General features: G+C 46.8%; 4 protein-coding genes; 2 read left to right on the forward strand and 2 right to left on the reverse strand.

Moving 5' to 3' along the window:
- Positions 1 to 405: 405 nt before the first annotated feature.
- On the reverse strand, positions 406 to 2813 carry FFUJ_14136 (related to ariadne-2 protein; the record flags this gene model as incomplete). XM_023571227.1 has 2 exons in its annotated part: positions 406 to 2394; positions 2454 to 2813. 2 exons carry the CDS (start codon positions 2811 to 2813, stop codon positions 406 to 408), a joined length of 2349 nt encoding a protein of 782 aa, XP_023438276.1.
- A 1838-nt stretch (positions 2814 to 4651) lies between these two features.
- On the forward strand, positions 4652 to 10285 carry FFUJ_14135 (related to SKI2-antiviral protein and putative helicase; the record flags this gene model as incomplete). XM_023571228.1 has 6 exons in its annotated part: positions 4652 to 4823; positions 4880 to 5289; positions 5342 to 6644; positions 6712 to 7714; positions 7805 to 8617; positions 8701 to 10285. 6 exons carry the CDS (start codon positions 4652 to 4654, stop codon positions 10283 to 10285), a joined length of 5286 nt encoding a protein of 1761 aa, XP_023438277.1.
- Positions 10286 to 12561: 2276 nt separating this feature from the next.
- FFUJ_14134 (related to tol protein) lies at positions 12562 to 14587 on the forward strand (the record flags this gene model as incomplete). XM_023571229.1 has 2 exons in its annotated part: positions 12562 to 12937; positions 13002 to 14587. 2 exons carry the CDS (start codon positions 12562 to 12564, stop codon positions 14585 to 14587), a joined length of 1962 nt encoding a protein of 653 aa, XP_023438278.1.
- Positions 14588 to 16195: 1608 nt separating this feature from the next.
- Positions 16196 to 16816, reverse strand: FFUJ_14133 (uncharacterized protein; the record flags this gene model as incomplete). XM_023571231.1 has 2 exons in its annotated part: positions 16196 to 16376; positions 16443 to 16816. The coding sequence occupies 2 exons, from the start codon at positions 16814 to 16816 to the stop codon at positions 16196 to 16198; spliced, it is 555 nt and encodes a 184-aa protein (XP_023438279.1).
- Between the last annotated feature and the right edge of the window lie 476 nt (positions 16817 to 17292).

The following is a 17292-nucleotide window of genomic DNA, read 5'->3' on the forward strand; positions in this document are numbered from 1 at the left end:
ATACTTGGAAGAAATCATGTCAATAGGCAGCCCGCTTCAAACTTGGCAAGTGGAAATGATCAAAATTAGGTAGTTGACACTTGTTTATCTAATATGCTTCAGATTATTGTGTTTTCAACCCTCGGCTCACCGTAACAGCTACATCCTACTTGAAACATAACAAATACCTGGCCATGGTAAACGATTGGCATTATTCGTAGGGAGTCCAGTAGCTACTATTGCAAGAATTGCTCTGATCAACAAAGGATGTTGGGGGACTACCACGGCCGAATTGCTCGGTGAAATCCTTGGAGCTAACGACATTTCAAAGAACAAGACACTCAGACTTGTTAGTTCGCTATATCCTCTCAGTGCCAAAAACGTCTCGCATAACCGCACTAGAGTAATAATATAGAGTAGAGTATACTACACAAAGCTGCCATGGAACTGACCCATGTGTCTGTAGCAATCACTCCCTTCTGTGAATGTTGCCATACACACCCAGCAGATGTGCGTTCCACAAGCTAGACAAGTCATATGGTTACATCCCTCGGCTTTCTGGAGAGCTGTAGTGCATTTGGGACAATCTTTCGCACCTAGATCCTCCTTAGCTTTGATGAGCTCCTCGATATCCTCAGAACCATTGCCTTTGTGCTTTGCACAGGATATTCCTAGGTGTGAATCGTGACAGGCCGTACAAGTAGGAGTAAAGCATCTGGCACATGTAAACGTGGATGGAAGCTTTCCCGGGGAAGAGACTCGGTAGACTTGATCGCAATCCGGCGTCGGGCAATACCGAAATTCAGCTGGATGGCGTCGTATGAATGAGGCAAAAGAAGCCTCAAGGATGTTCTCGAAGGTTTCGGAGAGAATGAGTGTCTGAAGCTCTGAGATTTGGATGATTTTTCCGCAGGTTCCAGAGTTCCCCATACAGCCGATTGAGAAATCACCCGACGTTGATGCTTCTGCTTGACACATGTTGAAAAAGCAAAGACTACAATAGATATGGCCACAGGAAGTCTCCAATGATTCTTCGGCTTCTTCAAAGCAGATTGGGCAATCGGGCTCAAGTTGTTGTCTTTTGACTGTAGAAACTGCTTTCTTGATGGCATGGTCGCCTGATTTTAATTCGTTGATGAGTTGCTGCAGGGCTTCAGCAGCTTGTGCTAAACGACCCTCAGGGCCAAAAGCCCGGAAGTTCGAGGCTCGTATATCGCGAATGATAACGACCTCAAGGTCTCGCTCGATTTTCTGAAGCTTCTTGTAAGCATTCTTGCTGATCTTGAGGTTGGAGTACCAAATATTCTTTCCGTCCATTGTCAAAACAGTGCCAGTAATGACTTTCTCTAAATCTCTTTTGGCCTGGGCGACTAGCTGACGATCCTCACCCTCGATTTTGAGGATTCGGTTAAATCCGCGCTCAGGTAGGGCGGAATAACGTATGAACTGTCGATTCCAATTGGATTTGTGTGAATCAATTGTCTTCTTCACGGCATCGTAAACGCGAGCTGATACCTTGAATTTGACGGAAGTAATGAGTTGGACGAAAAGCTTGCCGGTATGGTTGAATGGTAACTCTGTTCCATCGAGGGAAGAGGCGGCAGCTTGTGCATGGCATTCTTCCATAAAGGTTGCCTGGGCTTTGATCCGTTTGGCGGTAGAACTGTCAGAAACGTTCCATTTTTCCAACTCGCCTTTCTCGTATAGCATGGACTTGACCAAAGTCGAATCCATTTCTATGTCCATCTCATAACTCAGATCTCCGATAGTAATCGAGCAAGGCTTTTCAAACGAAGGAAAGGCAGAAGCGATATCGTCCTCCGTAATGCTAGCACTCATTCCAACTAAATCGATCTTCCACCTCCCATTCTGTTGACCCGGATGCTCTGCAATAAGCGACTGCACCGTAGCTTTCATGCCGTTGATTTTGTACTGTTCGCATTTGAATTTATAGAATGATCGGCTTGCGGCTTTCCTGTTTGTAAAGTATAAACTGGATGTTCTGGTGGGCCGATGCCATGAACAACGAACTTGCCTGTTATCAACCTGGCCAAAGTGGAAACCTGGAGGGATTGGAACACGCATAGAGCTGACTTCTAGGCCTGGGGGTTCAATGACGGTTTGTAGTCGCGAACATGCGGTCTTTGCAAATTCCGGGTCTTTAACTTTGACAGTAGCAAAGCCATTTGGCATATCCTTGGGTTTTATATATCGTATATCGCTTATTAATACGGGAATACCAACTTCAGAAAGCAAATCTCTAATGAAGTATGCTGAGGCAGTGGTCGGGAGATTGCGTATCTGAATGGCGGAAAAGTCTGAAGGGAGTGACACATCTATGATTGCCGCTCCGTCTCCAAACTTGACCCAGGCGCCTCCAAGCTCACGAACCCAGCTTTCAGCACAGTCATCATCCTGTTTCGTATCAGCCAATTTTTCCGAGATCCCTGATTGAATGGCGATCAAATACGTACCTTTATTGCCTTTGTCGCTTCCTGAACAGAGGATTGTTCATGGGAGAAGTTGCAGGCTTCTCCACGCCTGCAATGACCACGCATGAAGAAACGGCAAGGCTTTTGTGACTTCTTTGTCGAAGATGTATCAACAGCTCCTTCGTGCGAGAATCGACAGGCCGTTCCCCGGAAACATGCTCCGCGAGCATAAAATACGCAAGGACGAGGGCCCTGAATCTGTGGTACTTCACGATTCTGGAACGGGTCCTCGTAAGGAAGATCTCTTCCATGGTATAATGGTTGTCTTGTTGCCGCCAACACGGGAGGTAGCTCACGAGGTGGCGGGCTTGCCTCTGTCTCACGACCAAAAATGTTTCCCATGTTGAAAGCTAAAGGATCAGGTTTCTGAGAAATGTCTGATTTGACAGATACGGGTGCCCTTCATATTCTTATGTACTTGCTACCTGGCCATGAACGACTTGAAAAAGCGCTAGCATACCAACGTCCTATCAGAGCCAGCCAGCAATGCAGGAGGCCGACCAACGCTGCTTGTTAAACCCACTTGCCCAGGTTAATGACCAACCCAAGTCTTGCGCCCTCGACGATGCGTGTATACCTGGAACCCGTCTCTTTTATGATCACAAATCGCAGCAAATTGAAGTCAGAGAGCTGGATAGAGTCAGACATCTCTACAGGTCAGGTTATTCATATAGATACTGGTTTGAGTTATCTATCTCACATCTCACTGCTTGACAAGTTATGATAATAATAAACCTCAGTGTTTTCTCATGCGTGGAGAGATAACCCCACTTTAGGAGTGGCAAAATCGTGGGTTCTCCTAGCTGTACCGATCTACCCCTCGACCATCCGGTCAGATCATTACATATTGACGCATCCTTACTACGTTTAGTCCTGCAAGCACTGATACCCCGCACTGTTCAGTGGTAAACCATGGACGGAATGGACATCCTCCGAGCCCCACACAGTAGAAGACAGTGATGACTGCAGGGATCCAGATACCGCGCGCTTCAAGCATTGGCTAGTCTTTCTGCATTAAAGCCAATAATAACTTGCAGTAGAAGGCCTCATTATAGACATCGCTTGTTCAAGATTACTAGCAACACCAATTAGGGAGCCTCCCAATCGTTTTAATCTAATCGCATCATCGGCAGGCTTGGCCATCCGAGCTTTAGTTTATTAGCTCTCCTGCAATCGACGAAACAAAACTTACCCTATCTAGTCTGGCCCATGATTTTGAAGATTGAGGTCTACATTTAGCGCATGGGACTATTTAGTCTGCAATTCTGTCTTTGTAGACACTGGTACAGACATCTGGCGACCAAAACTGTGAGTGGTATGTATGGACCATCAAATCCCGTATCAGGACCTGATACGCGGGGTGTTTCGTATAGTAGCGTGATGGGGTTGAATATTTGACTCACATTTAATCAGGTCGTTATTTTCATCCGTCTCTGCAATGAAGAAGCCGGAACCTAGGGTACTTATGACGTTTTCGGCAAAGAGTTTTGTCTCGTTACTTTATCATACATGGGGATTGAAAATATGCAGCCACTCCCCTTATCACTGATACCAAGTGCAGCCGCACAACCAACAATCACATTTTTATGAATGCTAATTTGACTACTCTTTTCTCAAGACAAGGGAAAGGAGACAAGATAAACAGCACATCTACCCCACCAAAGAAACTGCCACCATACGGACTACCATTGGCCATGTTTGGTATGCATGACAGGACTTTTCTCCTGCGGTTATGCCGCGTGATGTTTTCTATGCCCCACCTGTTATCTGTTCTCATACGTGACTTTTCTTTTGATCAAGATGAAAAGGACAAGTCGGCATAGCATGGACACGGGAAATAAGGTGGGAAATAGACAGGGGTACACGACAACTAAGAATAGAAGACAATGTTCACAACTGAAAACGGGTGTGTGCAATTTGATGTGAACTAGTCCGGTTCTAATCTTTGCACCCGCAAGCCACTCGTATGAAGAACAAGGGGGAGAGGATCTTAGTGTCTTGGTATGTGTTGTCCTCCCTGTGGTGGGCCTCCCGGTGGGCCTCCTGGGATGAATCCTATCCCCTCCTCCCTGAATTGAATCTACCCGTCGTTCGCTGACAACTTTAGAAACCGCCGCTTCTCGTAAGTTTGACAAATAAAAAGAATTAAATACCCAGCTACAACATTTGAAGGTATCCTTATGGCTTCAACAGACATGAAGCCATTCGAGGAGGCACTCCTGAACTGGTACAAAGGCTTACAGCCGCTCACAGTCGATATCGTGGGAGACTTTGCAGGCCGAGAGCTATTCCTAATCCATGGAGAAGCTTTGATGCAGTATTGCCTCATCGAGGCCAGAGTGGATTTTGACAGTAAGTGCTTCCATTTCGCTGGAGTTGCTGAGATACCGCCTGACAAACCATTGTAGGAGGATTCCAGTTGTTGCACGCCATCCAAGCCGTGGAGAAGTTCCTCGTCAATCTAAAGAATGGAGATTGCAACTTTGATATTGTTTTCTTTCGTGACTTTGAAAATGTGTGCGCGTATGAGGGTAGCGCCGGCTCGAAATATCCTTACAAGTTCAAGCTTACACGCCGGATTCTCATCCAGCATCTTACCAGAGGCATCGCGGACTTCAAGATCCTGGAGTTTGATTCTTTTGACAGTCAAGAGTGTAGAATGTATCTCGCTAACAATGCGATACATTTCATGCTCTGCGATGATGGAAGGGGAGCCAGCCTAGACCAGTCTGTTCGGCTTCAACATCTTATATGGAAAGTCATAAGCAGCGGGAGAAATGTTGCCCTCATCAACTCGATTTCATGGAAGAGTTCAAAAGTGAGTCCCATTGACTTGAATATAAAAGTTGTCTAAATGCTAATGGGGCCAGATTTTTATGCCTCTCCTGAGTGGGTCAAAGGGTGCGCTGCCAGATCTCCATATCGACACTCCCGTATGTGAGACGGAACCGTTGGCGGACTTTTCCAAGCAAGTACTTGATGAGACGCTAAGACTCTCAAATGAAACCTTGGATATTTCAGCAAGAGAAAAGTTCGCTGCCGTCTTTTGTCGCGTTTTCCTTGAAAGATCCTCAAAGGAAGGTGAGATATCTGGCGTTGACCTCGAGCTTGTGGAGGCGCTGCTTCTTCACATGGCTACTCTTAGAGTCTGCCATCTTCAGAACCGAAATGTCCATCCAGAGAGACTTTCAAAACACGTTTTTGATAGCTACGACACTGGTTTTGTACAACTATTTTGTACTGCGTCCCAAACTTTGGCAGAGAATGGATATGCTGTGAGAGGGCAAGCCGAATGGGATTTGTTCGATCTCTTCGATGGCCACATATTCTTTTACATTCTACATGCGATACGGGATGGATCCGAGTTTCCCATTCCCATTGTTGACCGAGGAAAAGCTCTTTCGGCAAAGGTACTTGGGCAGAGGAGCATGAATGGTCGAAGCCTTTTCATGGCTCTTAAAACATTGGAGAGTAATCTACCTCCTGTGCCACCTCACTCGACCCCCACCGTTTTGTCGTTCAATCACCCCGTACTAAATGAGTTTCTTGAGGATGTCTGGGTCAAAGAAGTGCCCGATGATGTCGATCCTGTCGCTGAAATTGTGTTCCAAGATCTTCGTCACTGGCATGCCTACAAACCAATCACTACTAGTACAAGGATGACACACGAAAAAGTCCCCGTCTGGCTGGAGAATTATAGACGCAAGAGACTTCAAAGACAAATGGCAGATGTCATTTTGTACGCAGCGAGTCTCAGCAACTCTGTTGGAAAGGTGTTCAGCCGAGAAACTATTGTCGTGGGCGCACCCACAAAGCAAAAATTGGCTCGCGGTGGGGTGGATGCAGACACTAACAGTAAAAGGTTGGCAAAGGTAGGCAATCAATCTCCCAGAGGTGGCAAGCAGAAGGCACTCCTAGCTGCCTGTGCGTTGAATGAGAAGAGGGCGCTAGCAAAGCAAAACGATGCCTTGCACCTCTGGGCCATGAAATGCGCCGAAATTGAAAACACAGATAATCCAGTTAAGCAATATCTCAAGGCTCTGGATTATCTATCTGATGGATCCCCGGGAAGCCATATTTCTGTCAAGCCAGAAGTTTTACTGTACCTCTGTCACATACTTCGGAGAATCTGGGACCAGACGCGTAAACAGGTCGATGAAGATTCCCCTAAAGGTCAGTTCCAAACTCAGCCATGAGAATGACTTTTCCTTAGTTGGAAAAAAGAAACTAACATGCTTAGGGCTATACCTTATTTCTATGGTATGGAACTGGCTGAGGGTCATTTCGATATCGGACAAGTGTACACCGGATGTTGCAAGCGCCGCCCAAGGAATCATGAAAGCACTGGCAATAAGCCGGCTGAGCATCACTGTCCAGGAGCCACCACGCAAGCTGCCTTTCACCATCTTACCTTGGATAACGATGAAGGATGTACCGAGACTTGTCCAGGATCATCGACTTCTTCAGCTTCGTCACGGTGGGCCTCATATGGATAGGCGATTTGACTCTCGGCCCGATGAACGAGTGCCCTTTGAACCAGATGCCTGGCAGCGGGACATTCTCGACTCGATTGATGCCGACGAAAGTTTGTTGGTTGTGGCTCCAACCTCTGCAGGAAAAACCTTCATCTCCTTCTACGCCATGAAGAAAGTACTCGAGAAGAGCGACGATGAAGTCCTGGTGTACGTCGCTCCCACAAAGGCCCTCGTGAACCAGATTGCTGCGGAGATCGAGGCCCGATTCTCCAAAAGATTCAGGACTCAGGAGGGTAAATCCGTTTGGGCAATCCACACACGTGATTATCGCATCAACAACCCTGCTCGGTGCCAAATCTTGGTTACTGTGCCTCACATGTTGCAAATCATGCTCCTGGCCCCGACAAACGCCAGCAGCCCAACTGCATGGTCACGGCGTGTCAAGAGAATCATATTTGATGAGGTTCACTGTATCGGACAAGCTGAGGATGGTATCATCTGGGAACAGCTGCTGTTGCTTGCCCCGTGTCCTATCATTGCCCTCTCGGCGACGGTTGGAAATCCTGACGAGCTTAGGGACTGGCTTTCCAAATTACAGGCAAAAAAGGGGTTTAAAATGAAGATGATTGTGCATGAAGTCCGATACTCTGACCTTCGTAAATTCATTTACGAGCCTCCACATGACTTTAGCTTCAAGGGACTCGCAAAGGTTTCCAGACTCCCTGTGCCAGGGCTCGACGAGGGCGACAGCATTAGTCCAAATTTCAAGTTTGTGCACCCGGTAGTAGCCCTTAAAGACAGGCGAGTTTGATCCCTAATGACGAGACTGGGAGCGGGTACTGACCGATCTATTAACAGGAACATTGCGGCGCTGGATGATGTCACTCTGGAAGCTAGAGACTGCCTCACTCTCTGGAACAGCATGCAGAACACTTTTCCCAAAGACCTCCTCGGAAATCGAAGCGAACTTGACCCTCTGAAAGTCCTGCCAGAGGTCATTGAAAAATCTCATATTGTGGAGTGGGAGAAAAGCCTAAAGAGGAAGTTAAAAGAAGCCATGGAGAACCCAGAATCTCCCTTCTACGATTTGCAAGAAAGCCTTGACCCTTCAGTTCAAAATGAAAGGACTTCCAAGATCTCACACGACGTACACTCAGATTCTGTTGACCATATTGATAGGCTGTTTACTCTGGCATGTGAGCTTCACTCGCAAGACGCCTTGCCAGCTCTTATTTTTAACTACGACCGCTCCGAGTGTGAAATGGCTATCAGAAGCATCCTCTCCAAACTGAACGACGCTGAAAAGGCATTCAAGGGAAATGACACTACCTGGAAGAAGAAACTCCGGGACTTTGAACAGTGGCAGCGGCAGAAAGGAAATGATCGAGGGATTCGATTCCCCAAACGCTCGGAAAATGGGGAGCGGAATCCATCAAAGCTTGAAATCGCCCGCGAGGAAGGGAGTGTAGAGACCAGCCCTTGGGAGAGTTTCGACCCCGAGGCCCCCTTAGATCACTTCAGCTTCGCAGACACCAAAAAGATGCAGCAGAAAGACCTTGACGATTTGGTGCTTCGACTGGATCCGATGAAAGTCCAGCCGTGGCTGATCGATGCCCTTCGACGTGGATTGGGTGTTCATCATGCCGGTATGAACCTCCACTACCGTAGGATGTAAGTTCAATCTATTTGTCTATCTCACATTCAACCTTCAGCCTAGGGCTAAGATGAGAGGAATTGTCTCTGACTGAATGCAGTGTAGAGATACTCTTCCGGAAGGGCTACATCCGACTAGTCGTTGCAACTGGAACCCTTGCGCTCGGCATTAACATGCCGTGCAAGACAGTCGTCTTTAGCGGGGACTCTGTGTTTCTGTCTCCTCAGAACTATCGCCAGGCGTCCGGCCGTGCTGGGAGACGTGGGTTCGATTTGCTTGGGAATGTCGTCTTTAACGGTATCAGCCGAGATCGGGTGCACGAGATCATGTCCTCTCGGTTACCTGCTCTTAAGGGGCAATTCCCAATCTCAACCACACTTGTCCTTCGTCTATTTGTGCTCTTGAATGGAACGAACAACAATGAATTCGCTGTCAACGCGGTCAAGTCTCTCTTATCACAAACTCGCTTATACCTAGGAGGACCAGATGCCGAAATGGCAGTCAAGCACCACCTGCGCTTCTCAATTGAGTACCTGAGACGCCAAAACCTTCTCTCGGTGAAAGGAGTACCTATTCACTTCGCGGGGCTTGTAGGTCATTTGTACTTTACGGAGAACGCCGTCTTTGCATTTCACTCATTGCTCCGCGGTGGATACTTTCATAAGTTATGCAAGGACATTGACTCCGATCGCGAGAGAGTGCTTCGCGAGATGATGTTGGTCCTCAGCCACCTGTTCAGCAGAATACCGATTCAGCAGAAGGCAAAGGCCCTCGAAATTGTCGAAAGCTCTTCATCTGATATCTTCCTTAAACGACTTCCAGTTGCCGCAGAGCAACTACTTGTTCGGCATAACCGGGAAACTCTCTTGACTTTCAAGGACTATGTATCCTCTTACATCAATGCACACTTGCATGACCTACCAGACTGCACACTTCCACTGACCAAAATTCCGATTGGACCAGAGAAAGGGCGCGGTTGCAGTCTAACAAGCGACCCTCCACCGGTCATCCGGTCTCCATTTGTGGCACTTTCTGGTTTCACTGATGACTTCAACTCAATTAAAGAGTTGTGTTCTACAGCCAGAGACGGGGTATTTCTAGAGGAGTCTTCCATCCCTTACCTCCCAATCTGGCCAATCGATACCACTGTTGAGTTGAACGCCTATCTTTATGACTTCTTCAAGCACGGGAGTTTGAAAGTGCTGGTGCGCGACAACCACATCAAACGCGGCGATGTGTGGTTTCATCTCAAGGACTTTTCCCTCGTACTTAAGACCATCGTGACCAGCCTCAAGGGCGTCATTGACTCAGGGGGCGGCTTCTTCATGGAGGATCTTGATGGCGATGACAACATGAGTGATATGAGCGAAGGAGACCACGAGGCTATTTCAGAGGTGTTTGAGGTACAGAAGCCAGATAAAGCACCCGAGGAGACTGAGAAATCGTTAGCAAAGGATAAGGCTAAACCTGAGGTTCCCGATAGCTGGGAGGATGAGAGTGACGCCTCTACATCTGAGTCTGAAGGGCCCATGCCCGGCTCCGGTGTTAGTGGCTCATCTGCATCTAAAGATCCAGCTGGTATGCAGTCCGGGTTTGATAATGGATGTGGATTAATGCAGGTCTTAAGGGCATTCGAGTTGCTAGAAGCAGAGTTCGCGGACAAGTTCTACAAAATTGGTGCTTGACCGGCACTAGGGACTCACGGAGGAAAGCGCCCGCAACAATACCAATCCACTCCAAAAGAGAAGACAAATACTTTCCAGTACGAGTGACTAAATTCAGCGCCAAGATATAACCGAGGTCTTCAATAAGCCCCAACTTTGCCTCCACTCGCAGTTGATTGTTTATCATGAAATACTCGGGATTTGAATCGAGATAATCGTGATACGCTAGAACACCTTTACCCCGACAGGGATTCCTGGAAGATAGACACTGTTACGCAGAACAGGCATATCTATCCCAGAATTCTGGGAGGTCCGCGTGCGCAAAGCAAAGCGATCTACTCGAGACTGCCACGTACTATCGAGGAACTCCAGCCTCTGTGGCGCGATGAGCTCCTGCAGTGTCCATCTTCGGCTGAACCAGCGATATTTTCCTCCAGCCAGTCAGTCAAGCATGGGGCATCCGGCGGCGGCTGACGGCAGGTCTGAGATGAATTTAAATCAGACTTGAACCTGTTTGTACTACTCGATCATGAAGTTGATAGCTTCTGTTAGCTCACCGCTGCTCGTCCTGTCAATACAGCAAGTATCACCCCATGCGTACTTGGGGCCCCGAGATCTTAGTTTTTGATCTTAGAGAGCCCGGCTCTTTGCCTCACAAAGTCCAAGCTGCCAAATTCATGCAAAGATGCCTTATCTTGCTCCCACGTATGCGAGAGAATAGCGTATTGCACATTACGAGACTCCTGCACGGATTCCAGCAGAATGCTGGTAGCGTTGATTGGCCACATCTCAAGACCTACCCTGCCCCTGGCGGAATTGTAGACGACGCTTACAACAGGGGGAGGGAGAGTTGAACCTTCTTGTGTATGCGGTGGAGATTATATATTTTGAGGCATGTGACAACCATAAGTTCTCATTTCCCTCGTCAGTGATATTGCTGATCGTAGGTACTGATCCAGCGCCCCTTTGATACTCTACGGGATGGTGCCACAGCGCCTCACGACATGGAATAAATCTCGATAAAATTTAGACCGCACGGAAGGGAGCTCTCGCCCTGGCGCCGTTATACTAATTGAATCGTCAGTGCCTTTCTGAGCCATACATTGGAAACTTGGCCGGGTTCAATGTTATGGGGCTAGCGATAGAAAAGCCAAGAAGCTACTTTCCTCTGAGCCAGTTTGAATGCTAAGCTGAAGGTAGCTGACCGACGGAGGATCTGAGAAATCGTTATACTTGGTCAGATCTGCCTCCCAGACCAGCCAGGTATCAGGTAGGCTGCAAAGACGCGCTCATCGGCCTGGCAGATCTAACGACCTGCTATATCATATATTAAATGTACTATATGTAATTCTAAATCCAGTGTTTTAGGTATTTCTTAGTATAAAAACTTAGTATTTACAAACCGTTCGGCTGTTTATTTAATTGCATTTAAAATATAGGCAATGTTACATCTGGCCCTGAGAGTGATATAGAAATGCACTAAGCTTGCGATCCTGGCGTGACTTGACTCTCATGCCTGCCATTTGAATGTGGAATCAGAGTAGTGGGGAGGGATTAGCTGCTGTTGGGGCAATTGTCGGTAAGGCAACTTGAGGTATTAACGGAGGAATGTAACCTCTAGATGGAGAAGCAGTAAGGCTTGAAATACTGCTGAGTAGATAAAAGATGGCTCATATGGGATAATTGATCGACTTGATTTGAAAGGGATTAAATGCATTTACTTGAATCAGCTTTTCTCTCTTCAATTAATACAATTCATATTACTAATAAAGAGAAAGCCAGAAGCGACCGGGGTCCTAGGCCATGTCAGTAACCATGATCGCAGCTGTGTATTTACTGGAAATCAATACACTACTACAGGGCAGTGCAAACGCCCAGTACATACGGGACCTCACCCCCCACCCCCCCACCCCTCTATCTTTTGTGGGTTACATTTTAGGTCAGGGTGAGTGACAGCAGCAGGTATTTGGTTGCTTATGGTGCCACGTATGAAATCTGACCTTCTAAAGTAATTCTGCCTTACCCCGCTCATGTCGATAGGCTGACTTCTCAGTGATTCGTAGTGTATAAAACTGGGTAACTTTCCACCAGAGGCTTTTCGGCAGCGTTCCCTTGTTGAATAGCCCCAAGTCAAACAGAAAGCAAAAGTTCACGACCTACATTTGATTCCTCTAGCCTAAAATCAGGTTATATACCTAAGACCAGTCGCAATAATTCTATCACAGTAAGTTCTGAGGGCTATCTATGGCATTCATCTTCGGAGCACGGCTAAATATCGTTAGACGCCACTATTCACTATGGAACAAGATCTACCAAACTGTCAATCTGACGTTACTGACCTGCAACCACACTCTTGTACTTGTTGCCAGAAGCTGCTGATCCAGAATGTGTCGACCTATGGTAATATCACAGGCAAGTTTTCCTACACCAAAGTAGCAGAGATGGCTTCCTCGGGTTGCCTGCTCTTCGAGACTGTACAAAAGAGGTTCGACCGTATCTCGTATCCAGCTTGCCGAACACGTCATGAATTGACTTTAAAACCGCAAACTTGGACTGGTAGCGATAGATTGCTGGGTCTTGACTTCACATGGGAAATGAAGCCAGAAGATCCTCAAGTCAGGGGTTACGAGGACGATGAAGAAGAGAATATGTTATTCGCTTTCGTCCCAGATGGTGAGCAAGAATTGAATCCAAGATGAAATAAACACACGATTTTTCATGCTTAATAATTCAATAGATAATCTTGCTCATGAATTTGTTGAGGCTTCGCCTTTCAATCTGCATCCTGGCTCAGCCGAAAGCTTCGCATGGATAAAAGAGCGGTTTCACAGATGCCGACGGCGTCATGCCGAATGCCAACAACTCATCAGAGAGAATCAACAAAACTTGGCTATGCCGAAGAGACTACTGGATGTAGGTCAACTTGGTGACCCCTTCATCGGGTTGTTTGAAGCAAGCGACGATGCCAGAGTATCTTTTGCTATTGGCAGTTATGTATGGGGCAAGGGCTTGAAAGAAAACGCTATAAAACAAGCTCAAACGACCAAGGAAAACATAGGCTACAGAATGGCTTCTGGAATCGAGGCCACAGGTCTACCAAAGAGTATTCAGGACCTAATTGAAGTCACGCGGCAGATCGGTTTTCGATACCTTTGGTTGGATGCTTTCTGCATCATCCAAGATGACGAAGACGACAAAGGCCAATTTAACTCAATTGCTGAGTTTTACAAGCAGGCAGACATTCTAATTTCAGCTGCAAGTGCTTCGGACTGCGACGAGGGATTTCTACATTCCAGAATAGTTGATCGGTGTTACGGCTCGATCTTTGAGTTGCCTTACGAGTGGAAAGTTAATGGCGACCAGACTCAAGGATCCTTGCTCTTGTCGGAAATGGACTTAGACTGCTCCACAGACAATGAACCTGTGCATATGCGAATTTGGACGTTTCAGGAACATCTCGTCTCATCGCGGATCATCAGCTTTGGCTCTCGACAGATCAAGTGGACATGCCAGAAAGAAAAGAATTTTGTCGATGGCGGGAGCTACTACGGAATGATAGATGACCTGGAGGAGAACCTTAGAATAGCATTTTCCCCGTCTCAATATCCCTCCGAGACTCCGACGGAAAAGAATTGCAGGGTTTGGAGTTGGATGCTGATCGTTGAGGAATATTCAAAGCGTGACTACACTCGTCTAGAAGACAGGGTCCCGGCGTTTTATGAAGCTATGTCACTCTTAGCACCTCATATGGGCTGGACAAGAGATCAGTGTGTTTATGGGATATGGAAAACTGACGCCAGCCGTCAACTCTTGTGGAAGAAAGACAAGCCTCTGATTACTGAAGAGGTTGAGCAACTTGAAGTTGCTGAGAAGTGTGGAAAACCTCTCCCATCGTGGTCTTGGGCGACATTACCCGGCGAAGTTATATACGATATCGGCTCACAGCTTCGCCTTCTGGGCGATACTGATCCAACGATTGAATTCCAGATGATTGATGGCCAACACCCTTGCCTCACGATGGAGGGCTTTATTCAAGAAGCCGCCTGGATTGAAAATTATACAACCGGCATATCAAGCGAGGTTGTCCAGCTGTTTCAAGTTGATCTGGATGTCGAAATGCCACCACAGCCAGTATTTTTGCTTGATTTGTCCGCATCCCATACACCACCATTCAGCATGGGGTTAGTTCTGGTTAAGATTCCAGGATATCCGGCCCGTTTTAAAAGGCGTGGCCGTTTCGAGGCCATGGAAGTTGACGCAGATGGATCACATATTCTCTTCTCAAACAAAGGTAGATCATTCGAGACAATTACGATACTATAGTTTACAATTTTAAAGTTCCGCAGGAACATTATTTTGCGCTTCGGAACTTGTTTGCAGATGACTTAAGCAATAAACCCAGAAGGGACACTACTTCATTCAGGTGGTGCGGGTGAAACTACCACAACAGCCACAGATGAGAAGAACTATATTAATGACATCCACTGCTTGCTCACGTATCTCCATGACAAAATTCTCCCGTTATAAAAAGGGTTAGCAGAGGAATCTGATGTCGCGCGCTTTTCGGAATCGTGGTCTTTGTTCCCTCCCGATTCTTTCATATGCGCCAGGAAATCAGACTTTGGGCTCAAAGTATGGCACGTTGTTCAGGGAACGGGTGATCGAAGATATATGAGGGGGCTGGATCATGTTCCTGAGAGCTCATTCCAATACCAATTCTGGTTGCCACTTCATCGACTTTCACAGAAAGCATTTTGTACCTGTGTTTGTAAATTCAAAATTGACTTCTTCGAAGATATATAACCCGTTAAATCGCTGCCTGTAATCCCTCTGACTTTATCAGAAGGATGGCCTTGTACATTGGGATCAACTTGAGGCTAGATCCCGGTAGCTTATTGACCATGTTCAACCCTAAGAATGCTACTCCGGGTGGAGCTATGGTAGGACGAATGGCGGGACGAAGCTGGAGGATGCCAATGGGAACTTCGATAGCGACGTCGTCATTGACTATCGCCGAGCCCTCGGACATATTCCAGCATGGAGAACCTCAACTGATGACCCCCAGCCTGATGCTATGGACCATGCTGAACTCAGCCAAATGGGCGGCGTGGCTCAAGTTATCGACCAGGTTTGGTAATGGGATGGAAAACCTATCATTGCCATAACCTTTTTTATTCAAGACCAAAACAGCCTCTGACTTCTGACCAGCAGAACCCTCGTGGAAAACAACGGCTTTAAATATCGCCTACAGTCACTGCCAGCTACAATCGAGCGTCTCACGAGGGACGAACTTCTCATATATTTCCATCGCCTCTTTTGGCCCAACTTTTTATCGAATTGAACACGTCATACTGTTATAGTGGGTCTAGGTAGCTTGCAGAATTTGGATCATCTGTATCCAGCAATCAACTGGTTTCTATTCAAGATCCAGCGGCAGCGAACTATAGCACTACCACATAGACAGAGGTTCTTTTTACTGGAGCTCTATGATAAGAAGAGGGGTACACTTGAAGAAGCGGTTCGCCACCCTCAGAGCATGCCAGATTGTCAGGTCCCTCAATTATCGTGGCCCCAACTTCAAGACTGGCATCTGCAATACCAGATCTGCCCAAACCTAGCTGAGTTCCTGTGAGTAAGTACATGCTTTCAATCGCAGGTTGAAGTCGCCCCTGTGTCTATCTAACATACCGCGGGAACAAATAGCGTACATTTAGAGAGACCTCTGGATCAACCTTGGTAGGATATGCTATACTGACACCCAGCAATGACAAGCTAGCCCACAGCTCTTCGATTCACCTTCAAGTTCCAGCCACTGTTGCTGTTTACTAGCCTTCCCACGAGATCTGCATCAACACTCTCTGCAATTCCTCCAGCTAGTACATGAATCGAATCTTCCTGACCCATAGCTTTGAGTTCTGCAATGTTAGAGCCTTAAACAACCTGAATGTCTAGCTTGGCAGTTTCCAAGATGACATAAACCACAAATACTACCATTAACAGGATCTGAGTAGCCAAAAGCGACAGCCATGCCCAGTGGATGATTATTGTCGATTGGCCGATTTCTGCGTAACCCTGAATGCTGTGACTTTCATCGGTCTTGTAGGTGCGAACCCTAGTTCAGAAAATAAATTAGTGGTTTTCCATCTACGGAAACGTATGTATCGAGGAAAGGACTTACAATGCACTCATTGCCGTAGTCGCGTCTTCCGTCCAAGCCATTTTGTTGTCCCACGACTCATCTTCTATCAATTTCGCGTTGCCTATTATCCGGTGGCTGGCATGTCTCGCCATGGCATCATGAGCTCGACCCATCGGTTCGATCTTCCAGCCTGATGATAGACCGCAGTTTCCAAGAGTAACAAGAAACTTTTCTACCGTTTGGTTGTCTACTAAAATGAAATCGCGATCTTGTGTCAAGGTGTTTTGTGAGCCATTGATCACTTGATCGTCACTTTCTTCAGCTTTGATATGGGTCGCGCCAGCCGTCAACTCTATTTCATACTCCTTGATGCACCAGTACCAAGTTACCGCAACGGCTCTGTATGGGCTCATAGCTCCCTTATACGATCGTACAGGCTGGTATCCCGGATATGAGAGCTTTTTGTAATAAAATGCTGTGTGACTAGGGTAGTAATGGAAAACTTATCCATATCATCTCCCCAAAAATCCCTTAGTGTAACGGGATTAAGTTAAAACATAAATAAATTATAATCTATTGAGCATTATTATCCGCCTCTATACCTCGTTGTTCGGTATTGCCGCGTTTTTTATAATTCTAAGGGCAATCTCAAATTTGGACATGCTGTGACAGGATCAGGTAATAAACGCAGACACCTACACAGGGCTCACCAACTGTTTATATTTTAAAATCGCGAAGCCATTTCCAAAGCCCCTGAAAGACGAGCCTGAGTCCAATGCCCATAACCTTGGCGTCTTGACTCTAGCTTTCTTCCGTGAACATAAAGATCTGAACTTTGTGTTCATCTATGCCAACGCGTCCGCAGCTAAGGCTTGGAAAAGCAGTATAT

The sequence above is a fragment of the Fusarium fujikuroi genome, chromosome FFUJ_chr12 (genome assembly GCF_900079805.1).
Source record: "Fusarium fujikuroi IMI 58289 draft genome, chromosome FFUJ_chr12".
In the NCBI taxonomy this organism is placed as follows: domain Eukaryota; kingdom Fungi; phylum Ascomycota; class Sordariomycetes; order Hypocreales; family Nectriaceae; genus Fusarium; species Fusarium fujikuroi.